The 16,154-nt window shown below is 34.6% G+C and overlaps 2 protein-coding genes across 4 annotated transcripts; both read left to right on the top strand.

Moving 5' to 3' along the window:
- Window positions 1–1,279: 1,279 nt before the first annotated feature.
- On the top strand, window positions 1,280–4,790 carry LOC122282623 (UDP-galactose/UDP-glucose transporter 2-like). Its single transcript, XM_043094565.1, has 7 exons — window positions 1,280–1,764; window positions 2,434–2,462; window positions 2,566–2,767; window positions 3,004–3,246; window positions 3,352–3,453; window positions 3,833–3,940; window positions 4,323–4,790. The coding sequence occupies exons 1-7, from the start codon at window positions 1,639–1,641 to the stop codon at window positions 4,572–4,574; spliced, it is 1,062 nt and encodes a 353-aa protein (XP_042950499.1). The 5' UTR covers window positions 1,280–1,638; the 3' UTR covers window positions 4,575–4,790.
- An 805-nt stretch (window positions 4,791–5,595) lies between these two features.
- Window positions 5,596–13,446, top strand: LOC122282679. Of its 3 annotated transcripts, none has more exons than XM_043094650.1 (9): window positions 5,596–5,792; window positions 6,804–6,952; window positions 7,279–7,366; window positions 8,056–8,584; window positions 9,158–9,232; window positions 9,458–9,555; window positions 10,404–10,529; window positions 12,031–12,120; window positions 12,910–13,140. In XM_043094650.1, the coding sequence occupies exons 1-9, from the start codon at window positions 5,733–5,735 to the stop codon at window positions 12,937–12,939; spliced, it is 1,245 nt and encodes a 414-aa protein (XP_042950584.1). In that variant the 5' UTR covers window positions 5,596–5,732; the 3' UTR covers window positions 12,940–13,140. The 3 variants fall into 3 exon arrangements, with proteins under 3 accessions (XP_042950584.1, XP_042950582.1, XP_042950583.1); XM_043094648.1 differs by having other exon boundaries at window positions 5,606–5,792; window positions 13,011–13,446; XM_043094649.1 differs by having other exon boundaries at window positions 5,648–5,802; window positions 13,011–13,446.
- The last annotated feature ends 2,708 nt before the right edge of the window (window positions 13,447–16,154 follow it).

Consider the following 16,154-nt stretch of genomic DNA (forward strand, 5'->3'; position numbering starts at 1 on the left):
ATTTTTTGGCTCAAGTTTTACCATTCAACACTTAATTTTAATTTAATCCTGTGAGAACATCAATTAACTATTGAATTTGTTATTTTAAAAAATAAAGTAGATATAACGGCTAATTGAAAATATCACATAAAAATAATATAATAAAAATGAAATAAGAGTACAGTATATAATATAACTTTACTCCTTTTAATTTTGATCATTGTTATTATTAATTTTTAATTTGGAGTATCAAATTATAACGATGCTTTAAATGATTTATTTTTTTTATTAATCGTGTAAAATATATCACATCACATTAAAAAAACCTTTGAACGAATAAGCATTTCATTATTATTCTCTAAACAAGGAATAAGGATGGAATCATATGTAGTTGAAATTGACATAAATATTCCTTTATCTCATTACACAACAATGATAAAAAATGCATTATTCTAAGAGAGCTTTTTAACACAAAGTGTTAACGATGTGGGTTTGTATGTCTGTGGATTAGGTTTTCAACAACTCAGGTTTTCAAATAGTTTATGCACACAGTAAGACACTCTAGGGTCTGACGATCGAGGAGGATGGCCAGATGGAGCTTCCGGCTTTTAAGTTAGTTAGAGATTTTAGAGAGAAAAAGATTTTCTGAGTCTAAGGAGTTCCAACCTATGATTTGGCGCTTGGAATGCCGCTTTAATACCTATGCTTAGGATCAGCGAGCCATGTCTTGCGATTGAGTAGGAAGACGCCTATTGATAGAACTCATTTAATATAGCGTAGCTTTCTGACATAGATAATTAACACAGTATGACCACCGTGATGGAGAGTGCCTAGATGAAGAGTCCCGTCAAGATTACTTGTTTAGTGCTCCATGTTTGAAAAAATGGAGGTTTGATGTCCTCTGAATATTGGCCGACATGACTCGTCAGCCCGACCTATGCTATACTAGACTAAGGGCTCCTCGGGTGGGCTGATAGCGGTCAAACAGGCTTTTGCCTATTCCCGAATAATGTCGTCATGAATTGGGCCAGGCTTATACTTTTGGAAAAACTCTCCCAAAACAAAATATTGGCAGGAAATTTGTTGCCCAAACTGAGAAACGAGTCCAAGAACTTGAATGCACCTAAAAAGGTAACTAAATTAAAATAGTGGTAAAATGCTACCAAACTCTGAGCTACGATGTAGCTAATGGTGGACACAAATGACGCCAATGGATTAGAAAACATGGCATGGATACTTCGCAGCTGTGCCTAACCTTAATTGTTTTAATAATTTATTGATTAGTCAACCACGCGGGATGGCTCCAAATGCATTGCCTCGTCTAAATCGGGAACCTCCCGACTTTCAAGCCTCAAAGCCGGCTGCCAATTTCCAAACACCTCTTTCGTCGTCTCTTTCGGTTTCTAGAGGCAGGCATCATCTGAGAAGGTTTTGTTCCCTTCAGCTTCGATCCTTTTCTTCGTGATGTAGTAAACCTACCGCTTTTTCTGTTCTTTTTTTTTCTTCTTCTTCCTCGGTTTTTTTTTTCCCCATGGAAAACACCATGCAACGCTTAGACAAGCTGTTCTGCTAGGCCTGCTTTAGTCGATTGTGCTTGTATCGGCCTTACTATTTTGTTCGGGGAGTGATCGGACGGTCAGGGTTCGCGGAGGAAAGAGAATGAAGAGCGAAGACCGAGCCAGGTCCCTCTTTGGGATTTCCCTCTCAGACCGGCCTATATGGAAGCAATTCCTCATTTGCTCTTCTGGGTTCTTCTTTGGCTACCTCGTTAATGGCATTTGCGAGGTTTTTTTTTTTTTTTATTATTCGTGGACTTTTTCTTATTAATTCTCTCTCGCCCTCAAATTTTTTTTTTTTTCTCATTTGAGTCGGATTGTGATGATTTTGGTTGTTTTGGGTTTGTTTTGATTGGTATCTACTCTTATCATTTTGGGTACCCTGTTTGATTGCTGAGAGTACGTGGGAAAAGAGAACACGCACTTTGGACTAAAGATCAAAACAGATTATAATTTCATGTTGATTTGGATTCTAAAGATGCTAATCTATCCGAGTGATTGTTTACCGGTTTTTGTGTCCTTGGGTTTCAACTGATGGGGGATTGTAGAATCCAATATCTAAATTTCGTTCTTCTTTTCCCACGTTTCCCCTGCAAACAAATTAGAGATGAAACGCTTTTTGCACTTTAGCCTTCCGCGCAATTTCTCAAATTCAGTATGACAGATTTAGTGAAGAGCGTCTTCAGAGCTAACTTGTACCCTTCCTTTTGAATAATCGTCATTTCTATGTTCTAGGGCTACTGTTTTATTGGTTTTATCAGCTGTTAATCTCATCTTCTGAATAGCAAATAATTTGGATAGTTTTGTGTTTTCTTTTATCTTCTTCCTTTTTTTTTTTTCTCCTCTCCTAACCCCTTTTCTTCTCTGAGCACTGACATGCTATTTTGGGTGATCCCAGGAATTCGTCTACAATCGGCTCCAATTCAGGTAATCTTGTATTCCTTCCATTGCCAATTTGATTTTTTTGTGCGTCAATTCAACTTTGTCAATGTGTCAATTCTACGTTTATTACTTACTCTCTTGGATTCAGCTATGGTTGGTATTTCACCTTTGTGCAAGGATTTGTCTACCTGATACTCATATACTTACAAGGATTCACCACCAAGCAAATGGTGAACCCTTGGAGGACGTATGTGAAACTCTCTGCTGTTCTTATGGGTTCACATGGATTAACTAAAGGGTCTTTGGCATTTCTTAACTATCCGGCACAGATAATGTTCAAATCCACAAAGGTAAACAGTGAAGGAATCTGTCTTTTAAAGTTGAACTGTTGTAAGCAGAGGATTGACTGAATATGTCACAATAATAGTTTTTGGCTTCCACATTTGTTGTTGATTCAATTTCGTTTTTGCTATAACTCTGGAAAATCATTTTTTTAGAACTTTTACGATATTGGAATTGTAACATAGCTAATCTATGTTGGCATCTGTATTTTCTTACATGTGTGTCTGTGATTGTGAGAATTCAGGTCCTGCCGGTCATGATAATGGGTGCCTTCATTCCTGGCTTAAAAAGGAAATATCCAGCTCATGAATACATCTCTGCGATGCTTCTAGTGATTGGTCTGATCCTTTTCACCTTAGCAGACGCCCAGACGTCTCCTAATTTTAGCATTGTTGGTGTTGTAATGATAATGGGTGCTCTAATCATGGATGCCTTCTTGGGAAATTTGCAAGAAGCAATTTTTACCATGAATCCTGAGACCACACAGGTGACTTATAGACCCTGGGGTTTATGAAAGCAAAAGTGAATTAATCTTTAAAAAAAATGAATCTTTGTTTTTAATTATAATATTCTCTTATTATTCTATGGACAGACGGAGATGTTATTCTGCTCAACTGTTGTGGGGTTGCCTTTCTTGGTTCCACCAATGATCCTAACAGGGGAGCTAGTTAAGGCTTGGAATTCTTGTTTGGAGGTAAGAACAAGCCGTACCTTACAGATAGCTTTTACCTTTTTTATCGCGTTTGCGTGCTCTTGGAATCTAAATGATACATAAATGTGCCCACTACATCAGCTTAAAATAATTTCCTCGCAGGAATTGATGATTTACTAGCTGTTCACTTCAGTAGTTTATTTACTGCTGAATTAAGAGGGTTATTTAGTTGTTCAAGATTAGGAATTGGTTAGAATTCTATATAATAACATTAGACATTGAATAGAATCTGATTTATGATTCGTATCTTCCTTTGTTCTTCTTCATTTTTCATAGTTAACTTTCTAATGATTAAGGGTCATTATCTTTTCTTTTTCTCCTTGTTGGATTGTCTTTGTAACTTTTGGTTAATGAATTGCAGCATCCTTATGTCTATGGGGTGTTAGTGTTTGAAGCCATGGCCACATTCATTGGGCAAGTGTCTGTTTTATCGCTCATTGCCATTTTTGGGGCTGCCACCACTGCCATGGTAAATATATATTCTTCCTTCAAACTGCATCTCTGTCTGTCGATTAGATCATGTTACTGTTCCACGTTATTATAGGAATCACTTAAGATCGTTGGGGGATGTCACAGCCACTTTGATACAGGATTTGAATTAGCATATATATCTTTTAATGCCACTTGAATGGGTGCATCTAGTTCTGTTGTCTGTACTGAGGGCGTCTATAGCCTTTTATAAATTATAGTAGTTATGATCGTTTTTTCAGAACTTTATTGCTCAAATTCCGTGGAATATATACTGGAACGTCTTCAATTATCATGGAATTGCCTTCTATGCATCTTATGATGTCATTAGAGCATTTTTCTCGGAATTAACCATTGAAATTCTGATTGATGCTGGCATTCAGGTAACAACTGCTAGAAAGGCAGTCACACTGTTGCTATCATACATGATATTTACAAAGCCATTAACTGAACAGCATGGGACAGGGCTGTTGCTCATAGCCATGGGAATCATTCTGAAGATGTTGCCTGACAACAAACTTCCAGGTAGGAGTGCAGTGGCATCCACGAAGCAGGGAAAACCCTCCAGCAGAGTAGACAATATCCTGCTAGAAAATGGAGAGAGTGTAGCAGAAGAGAAAAATCCCTTAGTCTGAAGATCAACATAGATGTTTATCTCTTTTATTCTTTTATTCTGGTTTTTCTTTTTATTATTTTCCAATTTGTCAATCGAGGTTCCTACAAAAGGCACAGGGATAAGAGAAAGCAGAAATATATATTTTACCAACACGTGATGTAGGCTTTATATGGTGGGGAATGATTATTCACATTGGAAAATGAATGATTTAATAGTTGGAGTTTCCTGAATTTAATACCACGAACCAAATCTTGAAAACAATGGCCAAGGACAACAGCGTAAAGAGGGGGGAATTGTCTTTGTGGAGACAAAACAACGAAGTCGACACAACGAAGATGGATGGCATTTTCCTCCATCTGCCGGGTGTTATTCGAACAAGATTTTGATGGATCAATCTTGTTTGAATGAACGATGAATTATCACATCATCATAAATCAGTTTCTTGTAACCCATTTGTCGTCTTTTGGCAACTCTCAACTACGACAAATGCATTATAGATTAATTGAATTTTACATAGTAAGCAAGTTGGAAACTTTCTCAAAAGCTTTCAACCCTTCAAAATGAGTGGCTCTAAAACGACTCAATTTGGATCTCAACGAGTGTAAGATTTTTGTTTTTTGTTTTCTTTTTCCATGTACTTTTAAAATAATATCCAAATCACAAACTTTTTTTTTTAATATTTTTTTAAAATGATTGTACAATAATTATACAATTCATAATTATAAATATCTTTTCATTGTACAATTTATAATTATAAATATCTTTTCTTTTTTATATTTCAAATTGGGCTAAAACTTTATAGCACTTTTCTTCTTCTGGTTTTAGGCCCAGGACGCTTTCTGGACACTGGCCCATATTGTTCATTTTTTGGTAGCGGAAGTGGCCCCGTTAGCAACGGGCATCCATGTTAAAAACATAAATATTGCAGCAGCACGTTGCTCATGTGTACCGATATTACTTCTTAGCCCTCGTGACGACCCTATCTAACGGTCTCAATTGAAAGTTCTTTCCCCACCTGATCCAACGGCTCCAAAAAATTGAAGAGAATAGAGAGTTAGAGAGAGAACATCTTCCCTTTTAACACGCCTGAAACAAAAAGCAGACATTTTTGAAAGAAACCCTAAAATCTCTCCTTTTTGCTACTCCTTGCGCTTTTGGAAGAACTCCATATATAATCATGAAAGGAACGAAACGTTTCGGTGTATCCGAATCGAACCCGGACATCAATGAGACGGCCGTGAGTATCCGTACTTCGCTCTCTCCCTCCTCTTTTTTCTTACTACGAAAATTCCTAATATGGATTTTTTTTTTCAAGTTTTTAAATCTATTTGGGGTAGGAGAATATTATCTGTTCAGCTGAATACCGTACGAAAATTCTGATCGAGTTCGAATTTGTGTACTAAATAGTAAGTACTCGAGCAATGTGAAACGTGGAAATTTCGCGTTTTTGCTTTTTATTTGGTTAGCTTTGGTGTAGAAGGCTTCGAAAGTGTTCATGTTGAAATCTTTTGAGGGAAGTGAAAAGTGAACTAGACGGTAGTACAATTTAGGTGCTTCACCCAAAGTTTATCCGGTCGTTGAAAAGTAGTTCATTCTTGTTAACTTGAATTTAGATTATAAATGTCCTTTTACCGTATTGTTGATAATTTTTAAATATTTGATATGTTTAGGTTGGAGTGTTGGTTGAGACTTATTTTCTAATAGAATATGTATTATGTGGAACTGCAAATGTCCAATATCGGCGGGGTTTTTTTTTTTTTTTGGGTGGAGAGAGAGAGAGAGAGAGAGAGAGAGAGAGCTGCGAATTTATACTTTTTGAATAAAATGCCCGAACAGCCGAACATCGCTTTATCATGCAATTCATGCTGTCGTCACTAGCTCTTGAAAATATCGTAGGTTTTAAGAAGATGAGAAGCTTTCAATGGTTGCCGGAAAGATTGCCATGGCAATAGATATTCCTCTCTTGAAATGGGCTTTTTTAACTGTTCAATTGTTAGAATCTTCCATTCACTTGCAAAATGAGCACAATGTCTGCTGGAGCTCTAAAAGAATGCTTGTGATTTTATCTTCCCTAGAAAATACGAAAAGGATTGTTAGTGGTTGGCTGTGAAACTTGGTTTTCAGAAAAAGTGACTTTCTATTTGTTTTAATGCGGATGGTTTTGTGTTGGTCTGTCTCCTTCTTATGTATTTATGTGTCCAACTGTTTGGAGGCTTATAATGGTTCCTCTCGTTTAAATTTGATACAGTTTCGGAATAAAAGAGTAATGGCAGGATCTGCCTTTGATGCTCACAGGGCAGAACCATCTCAGCAGTTGGCAGCAACTGGTCCATTGGACATGCAACGGGCAAACTCATCTTGGCAGCACGTGAGAGCTCTCAATACCCAGTTTGCAAGGTGCAGCATTCTTCTGTCTGTCTTTTTTTTTCTTCCCTTTGACAATGGCATGTATCATGTCATCATGTAGTCTGCTCCTATTCTGCAAATTTGCTATGCATAGGTTTTTATGTTATCATGTCTTGATATCCTTTATTTATATGTTCTGAAGTACTTCCATGTTCTATTGTTTCTCTGAAGTTGTATTTCCTGTTGTTAATATTTGGACGATCAGTACTTCCTGTTGTTAATATTTGGACCTTCATTATTGTTGATCTTATATACCTTGCAGATCGATTTTGATTTTCCCACTGTAAGGCCTGATTTGTTATATCTATTTTGAACAGTTGGGTGCAAGCACAAATGAAGAACCACCCTGATGAACTTTGGGAAGATGGTGTCCGGGACTATCTAACTCATGCTTCGAACATTATGGTAATTCCAAACCAATTTTATTTTGTTTGAAAAGTGTTATATATTTCTTTATTTTCATTCCTTATTTGTACCAATTATAGTTATCTAAACTATGTTAATATGTTTTGGGCCCCTGCCCATTTGATGGCTGAAGAAGACATATTTTGCAAAAGATAATTTTGAGGGTTCATCTTGTATGTTTACTGGATTTACTTTATGTTAATATATGAATGTAATTATATATATGTCTGCTTTTCAGATTAGTGACGTTTATGGCAAACCCTTTTATGGCTTTATGCATTTTCTAATGGACGCATGTAATTTTATTTGAAGATAGTTATACCCCTTCTTTTTCAGACTTGGTCTCTCCATTGCCTGATTTCTGTGATCAGCTTTTTTTGCTTAGGATATGCATACTGTAAATATATATATATAGTGAAATGGTTACAATAAGAGCAGCTCGGTTAAAACTGTGTCTAGCCAGTACCAAAGTAGTTCTTTACTTTTTATTTGTTTTGGCGTTGGGGGGGTTGGGAGAGGGGGGGGAGGGAATATCGACGTAAGAGATGAAAAGATTTATTTCCTAAATTTGGTTCCTTAACTCAAACCTGACCATGATGTTTCAATTATATTACTTCTATTTTACTATAAAGCACGGAATCTTTATGATGTCATTAACTGTTGCATATTTCTCTTTGATCCCTTTTTAGGAGAAGTTCAGTGATGTTGTCAACTGGCTCAAAGCAAATGCAGCAAAAGGAGGTAGCTTGTCTATGGTGGAAGCTCAAGCTGTTGAAAATAAAGTGGTGTTTGAAACCAATAATAGTGGGGCGAAGTTATCTCAAGAGAAAGTCGGGTTTAATCCATCCGGCACCACTACAAATGTTGCAACATCATGGGGTTCTGGAGTATTCTCCAGTAGTCAAACGTCTGGGTTTACTGGAGTGAGCACAACTTCATTGAGCTTCGGAGCATTTCCAAAGAATGAAGCCCCTGGATCTACTCCTGCAGGGACAAACACAGCCTTTTCAAACACATTGAGCTCTAAAGTTTTTACAAATAGTCAAACCCCTGGATCTAATCCAGCAGGCACACCCACAACCTTTTCAAATTTGAGTTCTGGATTATTTTCAAACAGTCAGACCCCTGGGTTTACTCCAGCTGGCACAACTGCAAACTTTGCGAATTCATGGAGCTCTGGAGTATTTTCAAACATTCAAAAGCCTGTCTTGTTTGGTGGTATTATTTTATTTGATTTTAAGAAATATCTTCTATGATCTTTAACAAAAGCACTAATATTAGAAGCTTTATGATGTTAAAGTTAAAGTTGGTGCTCAAAATGTGTCAACTTAAGTGGAAACCTGAACTTAGTAGAAAAAACCTACATTCTAGTTGAGTGGATCAAAAAAGTAACAGGCGATACAGGGACGGTAAAGTGGACTATAGAAGGGTACACATAGAGAATTCCACAAGACCTCAATTTCACAGGGTAAACGGACATACTTATTAAAACGATGACTTATTTTAATAGAAGTTCGAACTGGTTGAAAATTAGAAGTCTATCTTTAGTCCATGAACTGAAGTCAGTCCTTGCCCTTAGAACTTTGCAGAGAGTTCCTGAAACCCAGTACCTTTGTGGTGATAAACAATTTGATCAGTGAAAATTAGCTGTTAGAACTTAGATAAAAGCTCAGAGATACAGACTGAACGTTTGTAGTGATCTCTATTAGCTGTTCCATTTTTAGTACAGAGTTGTATGAGTTGCTTTGATGAGATTGAGGTGAATTTGATTTGCTACTTTTTTACTTTCAGGGAATCAAAGTTCGGTCACTGTTGCTCAAAGTTCAGTTCCCACAAACTGTGATGCTTCAGATGACGCAGATGGTGGTGAGACAATGGAATTTTTTTACTCTATTTTTCTTCATTCAAGTAAAATAGATTTATGTATCTAAAACTACCATCCTAGAACTCGGTTACAGTTAGTGGAGATGGGTATAGACTTTTTAAAATAAATTAAATCACAAGGTTTGAAAGTATTCGTGGACAATATTTGGGACATCGATGAATTTTTCTCTTTTGCTGATCTATGGAAGGAATCTTCCTCTTTTGTAGAAAATGAGTTGGAGCAGCCTAGCAGCCCATCTGTTAAAAAGTCAGAAGAGAAGGGCATAGTTGTAGTTCATGAAGTCAAGTGCAAGCTTTATGTGAAGGTATTCAATTGTGAAAACTTTTTTTAATAGGTAAAAACACAAGTCACACTCCCACATGGGTTTGCTCAGCAACCTCATCTCCTTCTCTCATATCATGCAATGCCATTAGTTCTAAAGACCATTGAATTTAATTATGAGAACTTTTATGATGTCATCTTGCAGAAACAGCATCTGTATATCTCTTCTTCTTTTTTTCAGTTTTAATTAATGCTGTTCACCCATATTTTCACTCAAAAGAACATGTGTACCATATATGTCATATGTCTTCTTGCTGCATGCATTTAATGATAGGAAGAGATATTGCCATTTTGAAATTGTGCAAATGATAAATTTAGGTCGTTTCATTTGTTGGCAGTATCATCAATGAACTTTGTTGTAAGCATTACTAGGTTAGTAGTTACACAACAAGACAGTGAATGCTTGTGGGCTGAGTGTTCTGCCCCAGCTCATCCATTGACTATTCATTAGGCTAGAACTACTTTAAATTCATTAGATTAGTTAATGTTGTTTATTTTTGCATTTATGGTTCTTGTACATTTACTTATCTGTAACCATTAAGATTTATGGGCCCGTGGCCTTTGGCCCAGATGGCATAAGCTTTGTTTAAAAAAAAAAAAAAAAGATTCATGGCAGAATCAAAGGGAGGATTGACTGAGTTATTAAAAAAGAGACTTTAAAATGTTTCAATAGTTGCATCATACTTAAAAGTTGATACATTGAGATCTTGCTTACTTTTAAAAATAAAAAAGAGGATGAGATCTTGCCATCTGGCTATTGCTCACTTACAAGTTACGAGTGTTTGTCTAGACCTTATTTTTTGTGTTTTTCTTGTCCTTCAATTATTCCAGTCAAGCGATCCAGCAGATAAAGATGCATGGAAAGATAAAGGCATGGGACAGCTTTCCATTAAATGCAAAGAGGGTGTTGACAAGGGTACTAAAGAATCCAAACCAACGATTATTGTGAGAAACGAGGTATGTTTCCGTAGATTATTTTGTTTTAAATATTAAAAACAAAATAATATTAAATTTTGTTCATAAAAGTAAATTAAATATAGCATGAAAAGTTTATCTGACAATGGGAGAATGCATCTTGTCATAGCTGTTAGTTTGGCATTTGGCCTTATGTGTCCACTTTTTCTCTAATCCTGAATCATAATCATGACACAAAATAGATAGGTCAAACCTTTGCATAATGTTGATTTATGCTACAGTTTATGCTATATAGATTACTCTCAGCTTAGGATCACGTTGAGCTGTGATATGTCATATGAATACCTAATTAGTAGTCTTGATAAATCTCTCTCCCTGGCTCTCCCCAAAGTAGGAAATAAATATTATTAAACCATATAGCTGCATTTTGATTATACAATTCAAGAGCTTTTTGCACCATTCAAGGAGCATATATCTTCTTGTTATAGTTTGAAGTTCCGATTATTAAATTTATTGAAACTGGCAACTTAGATCTTTCCCAAAAATGAATTTTTAGCATGGCTGTCAGCCCATCTCCTTTTAGTTTTGAAGATTCTATTTAAAGGCATAAGCCAAGTACATGGACGTTTATAAGAGGAATACCTAACTACAAATAGAAAATGAGACCAGAAAACTTAGCCCATTAAAATCTATAGAGGTTATCCAAGATAGAGATAATGCTTGATGGGAGAACTTTGAGAGTTTTTCTTTAGAACTTTGTGTATTTGGGCAAAGGCTCTTATATTAAATGGAGATAATCTTTATGATTTGCTTTTAGCCTATTCTCTAGTTCCTAGCTTGTATTTAGATGTTTTCTCTTGTATACTTCCCGTGTACTTGGGCTATGCCTATGTACCTGTCAATAAAATTTTCTTATTACCTAAAAAAAAAATGCATAGAGGCTATCCTCAAAATTTGTATTGCTTTCCTCCCTCCAAATACACCCCTCTAGACAGCTAATGGCCATTTTCCGCATTGCTACACTATATGGGCTGCCGTATAATCCTCTCCAATTAGCAAAAGGTCTATTTTCTGCAATTGTGAGAGATGGAGAATCTGTAGATGGTGATCTACAGATTCCCTATTTTTTGCACATACAACATCAATCTGTCACAACTCACAATGATATGATGTTTCCTTAGGTTATCTAGGATTTTTCCTCAGTAAGTTTTCCAAGCAAAACATGCTGTTCTCAGAGGCTCCTTAGACTGGCATATACTCGTCCAAGGGAAGGAGTTATTATTCTGAGATATTAGGACCTTGTAGATCGATCGAAAAATGAACTTCTCTTTCTCAGAAAGGCCCAAAGAGTCTGTCAGCCCATCTCCTTGTGGTTTGAACTAAAATAATTCTTTATTATGATTTAACCCTTGTTTTCTCTCCCTTGTAATTTTGTTGTTGTGGTATCATTTGTATTGTTGTTTTTGTTAAAGGTGTGTGCATGTGTCCTTTAAAACTTTAAACTATTGTTTACTAAACTTTCTGTAACCTCTACTGTTTGCAGGTTGGGAGACTACTGCTTAATGCATTGCTATATCCTGGCATCAAGACAAATTTGCAGAAGAACTCCATTGTTGCAATATTCCATACTTCGGTAAAAACATGATCAAACTGCATATTTGCATTTTTATTTCATTTTGACTTAGTTTAGCTATGGTTTACCTACTGTAGTAATACTAGAAAGCAATTTCATAGAACTCAGGACAAAATAACAAGCACCATTGAGACTTTCTTTTCCTTTTTTTTCCCTAATATAAAGGAAGTAAACAAAATGCTTTGGGCGGCATTTGGCTCCTAGGAAAGGAGACAAAAGTAGCTGGGAGTTCTTGCTTTACCTATCCAAAAAAAAAAAAAAAAAATTCTTGGGAGTTCTTACCTCTCTCCTGGTTGTTTTCCATTTGGATACATTATTTTTTCATTATCGAGTTAAAGCTCTGCCCATTAAAAAGGAAAAGAGCTCAAGATCCAATATTTTTATCAGGGCCTCTGATTTCTAAATACTGCACTCAAACGAAAATCATTATCTTTAATAGCATGAATTCATTTTCTGCAATTCTCACTTTAAGACAAATATATTGATATTAACTGTTTTACACACGCACACCGTCACACTTATATATGTATGTATTATGAGAAATGCTTTTTACACAGATTTCATAAAATTAAATTGTTGATGCGGTATATTAGATTGTAAATCTACTTTTATTGTAAAGTAAATCTAACGCATTATATAAAGTCATATCAATTTGTCAGTTTACTTCTGTAAGATCTCTGTGGTTGTAGCACTTTTTGTGTATTATTAGTGATCGTATAACATATACAGATATTTAGAAACATATGCTCCTGCTTGAAGAAATTTCTAATAATGACCTTTCTGTTACAGATGATTTCGTGGTTCGATCTTAAACAGTAGTCCTTGAATCTATTGTACTGCGACACATATAATGCATTATGAAAGTGTTTTGTTTCTCTTGATTTTTGTAGGGTGATTGTGATGGAAATAATGGTGGCAATAACAATAATGTTGTGGCACGTACCTTCTTAATTAAGACAAAAACAGCTGAGGATCGAAATAAACTGGCTACGGCCATTCAAGAATTTGCTCCTGCATCTTGAAAACAACTATAGGCAACAGCTTCTTTACATGGATGACACTTATTTTTCCTCATAATTTCCTTCTAAATTTTGAGCCAGTTTCTTTTTGGGGCTCCAGGACCGAGCGGGGAAAAACTTTTTGGAGGTAGTCTCAATATGAATGTATCTAGTTAGAGGCCACTGCACTTATACCATAAGAGAGGAATGGAAGGGATTATCTTTTGCTGCCAAATTGGAATTTGAGCTCTTTTGTGCCCTAATACCTGTAGATGATGACTGTTGGAGGATTGTATGCATCAATCATCATTATGGTCCATTTTGCTATATAATTCTGTGTCTGGTCAAAGCCTAAGTAATGAGTTTTGTTATGTATAAGCAAAATTGCATGCTAATCTGCATAACCATACTGATTTCTTTATATTCAAAATTTAAATTAGCATTGTTTTAAATAAAATTTAATTTTTGATCAATCACATTAAATTGATGCATATATTAGTGCGTAGTTGTATTTATAACTAGATTTTTCCTTCTTTAATTTCTACAATATTTAGCTATGAACCTCCCCTTTACGCATGCACAGAAAAAAAATATATATATTTAGGACGTGTGCAAGTCAACAGGCTAGTAAACATGAATACACAAAATCCTATATAAAAGGGTTGCATTTATACAGTAAATGTTTGAATAATCGTGTACCACATAAGCTATATGTTTATTGGATTGGCAATATCTATTCTTGCATATAATTTTTACATGTGTATTTCTAAAAGAATAGTACTCACAATATTTAATGGCACAACTTCCCCTCAAAGTTTAAATGATCATATCATTTTATAAATATTGTAATATTTACAATATTCTCTATGCAACGTATGTGCCTTAAATAATCCATCATTATTAGCTATGTTTCTATCAAAATGTATAGAATCACTTTACTTATTTTATAGATCTAACAGGACTAATTCTCTAGAGACGAGTCACCCCTTTTTTTGACACACAAAAAACTAAGCAGGCGTACCATGATTAGAAATAATTGAAATGATTAAAAATAATTGATTCAAACATAAAAATTAAATAAAATATTATTAGAATATTATTTTTAATATTATTATTATTTTGATATTTAAAAAAATTGAATTAAAATTTGAAAAATTAAATTATTTATTATATTTTTTTTTAAAAATTTAAGAAAATTATAATAATAAGATAAAATGAGATGAGTTGAGATTCTTTTCTAATCCAAACAAGCCCAATCGTTTGCATTAAAACCAACGTTTTACTAAAGTTACTTTTCTCTAATTTCAAAATATAAAATATTAAAACCTCTAAATCATTATCCAGATTGGCAGTAATAAAAACTATACAAAAATTTTATGTGCAGTCACTTTTATGGATTCATTTGTGCACTCAAATAATATGATTAGTTGTGTATTAAAAAAAGATTAATACAGTCAATCATATTAGTGGAGTGCGTAAAGAATACGCAAAAATAATTATATGTAGTATTACTCAAAACTATAAAAGTAAGAGGAAAGCGACGAGCATTACTAATAGTACGGGCACACACTAATGTAAACCAATATTTAGTTAATAATTTTATTAAATTTATTATAGTGGAAGAGTTGAATGTACATATTTTTACTTATAATATCTCTATATGTTTGGATATATACTATTCACCATCTATAAATTATTTTATCATATATTATTATTAAAAAATAATATTTTATTATTATTTTAAGTAACCGATAGATAATCCAACGGGGAATCCCTGTTGAATCGCAAAGACACAGATTTTAACCAAATTTTACATTTTCCATCGCAAAACCATTTGCTAATGCTCTATCACGTGAAAAGTGATTCCAAAACCTACTAATCTGATGCCTCAACCAATGACATGCTCCTAGCAATGCTATAAATATACAATATTTATACTTTCCCCAGGGATGGCTGACAGCCTGACACAACCCAAGTGCATTCTTGGACTCCACGTTCCTCTTTTTGAGCTAGTGCAAGTAATTTTTTTTAATATATTTAAATATTTTTAAAAAATAAAAAATTCACAAATATATTTTAAATTACTTTCTTAATTATTAAGTTTTTTTTTTTTTTTTTTAACCAGCAATCAAGTAGAGTTGTATGCTAGTGTTTTCGTTTTGTTAATTGCCAAAGTCTAAAGTTTAACGACGGTATCACCTTTTGAAACATCTACTCTTAGTTAGATAAATTCATATTGAATTAATTATTTTAAAGGTAAAATAATAAAATAATATTATATATTTTAATAATTTTTTTATATATTTTGCAAATACACTTTATATATTAATTAATAATTTTATTAAAAATAAAATATGGTGATTTATTTCAATATAATACTTATATGATTTATTTCAATGTAGTAATTTATTGCAATGTGGTAAAGAGAGGGGAAGGTTGATGAAAAGAATAAAAGAATTGGATGGATAGTGAACAGAAACTCTCCAACAATAGAGAGTCCCCTTAATTTACTGTAACTCAAGTGTTGAGTTTAGAATTTTTAGCTAGTTCAATGTAGAGACTTTTTCTCATATCTAGCCAAAGTTTAGATTTGCATTGGCATTTGGTTAGGCTACTGCCAATGCTCTTAGTTGAAACCGACAAGCAGCATCACAATCCGTAAACCCTCTCTCTCTCTCTCTCATCCTCCAGCTCTTATATAATCTAGTTCTCAAGCATCTTTCTGATTCTTTGCCCTTAATTCTTTCTCTATTTTCAGCTATCCCCCCAGTTGGTTGTTCTTAGTTCCTCTCTATTTACAGAGTTGGAACAATCCCATTGGAACATATTGGCTTGGTCTTGCACTCTCATATATTTCACAAAAGTGGTTCTACGGAGTGCCTCCATTTACTGAAGTACATCTTTATGAACAAAGGTGAGTGAAGTTTTCTTTTTGCCTTTTGCCTCCCCTCTCCAAGTGTGGAGTATAGCATCGCATATAGAGAACATGGAATTAAAATCCTAAGAAGAAAAGACCAAGGCTAAAGTAGACAATAT

Source organism: Carya illinoinensis, chromosome 11 (genome assembly GCF_018687715.1).
Source record: "Carya illinoinensis cultivar Pawnee chromosome 11, C.illinoinensisPawnee_v1, whole genome shotgun sequence".
NCBI lineage: Eukaryota > Viridiplantae > Streptophyta > Magnoliopsida > Fagales > Juglandaceae > Carya > Carya illinoinensis.

Coding starts and splice junctions, on each gene's coding strand:
- LOC122282623 (XM_043094565.1), top strand. CDS start 1,639: ATGAAGAGCGAAGACCGAGCCAGGTCCCTCTTTGGGATTTCCCTCTCA. Junction 2,463..2,565: donor TACAATCGGCTCCAATTCAG/GTAATCTTGTAT, acceptor TCTTGGATTCAG/CTATGGTTGGTATTTCACCT. Junction 3,454..3,832: donor CTTGGAATTCTTGTTTGGAG/GTAAGAACAAGC, acceptor AATGAATTGCAG/CATCCTTATGTCTATGGGGT.
- LOC122282679 (XM_043094648.1), top strand. CDS start 5,733: ATGAAAGGAACGAAACGTTTCGGTGTATCCGAATCGAACCCGGACATC. Junction 9,233..9,457: donor TTCAGATGACGCAGATGGTG/GTGAGACAATGG, acceptor CCTCTTTTGTAG/AAAATGAGTTGGAGCAGCCT. Junction 9,556..10,403: donor AGTGCAAGCTTTATGTGAAG/GTATTCAATTGT, acceptor CAATTATTCCAG/TCAAGCGATCCAGCAGATAA.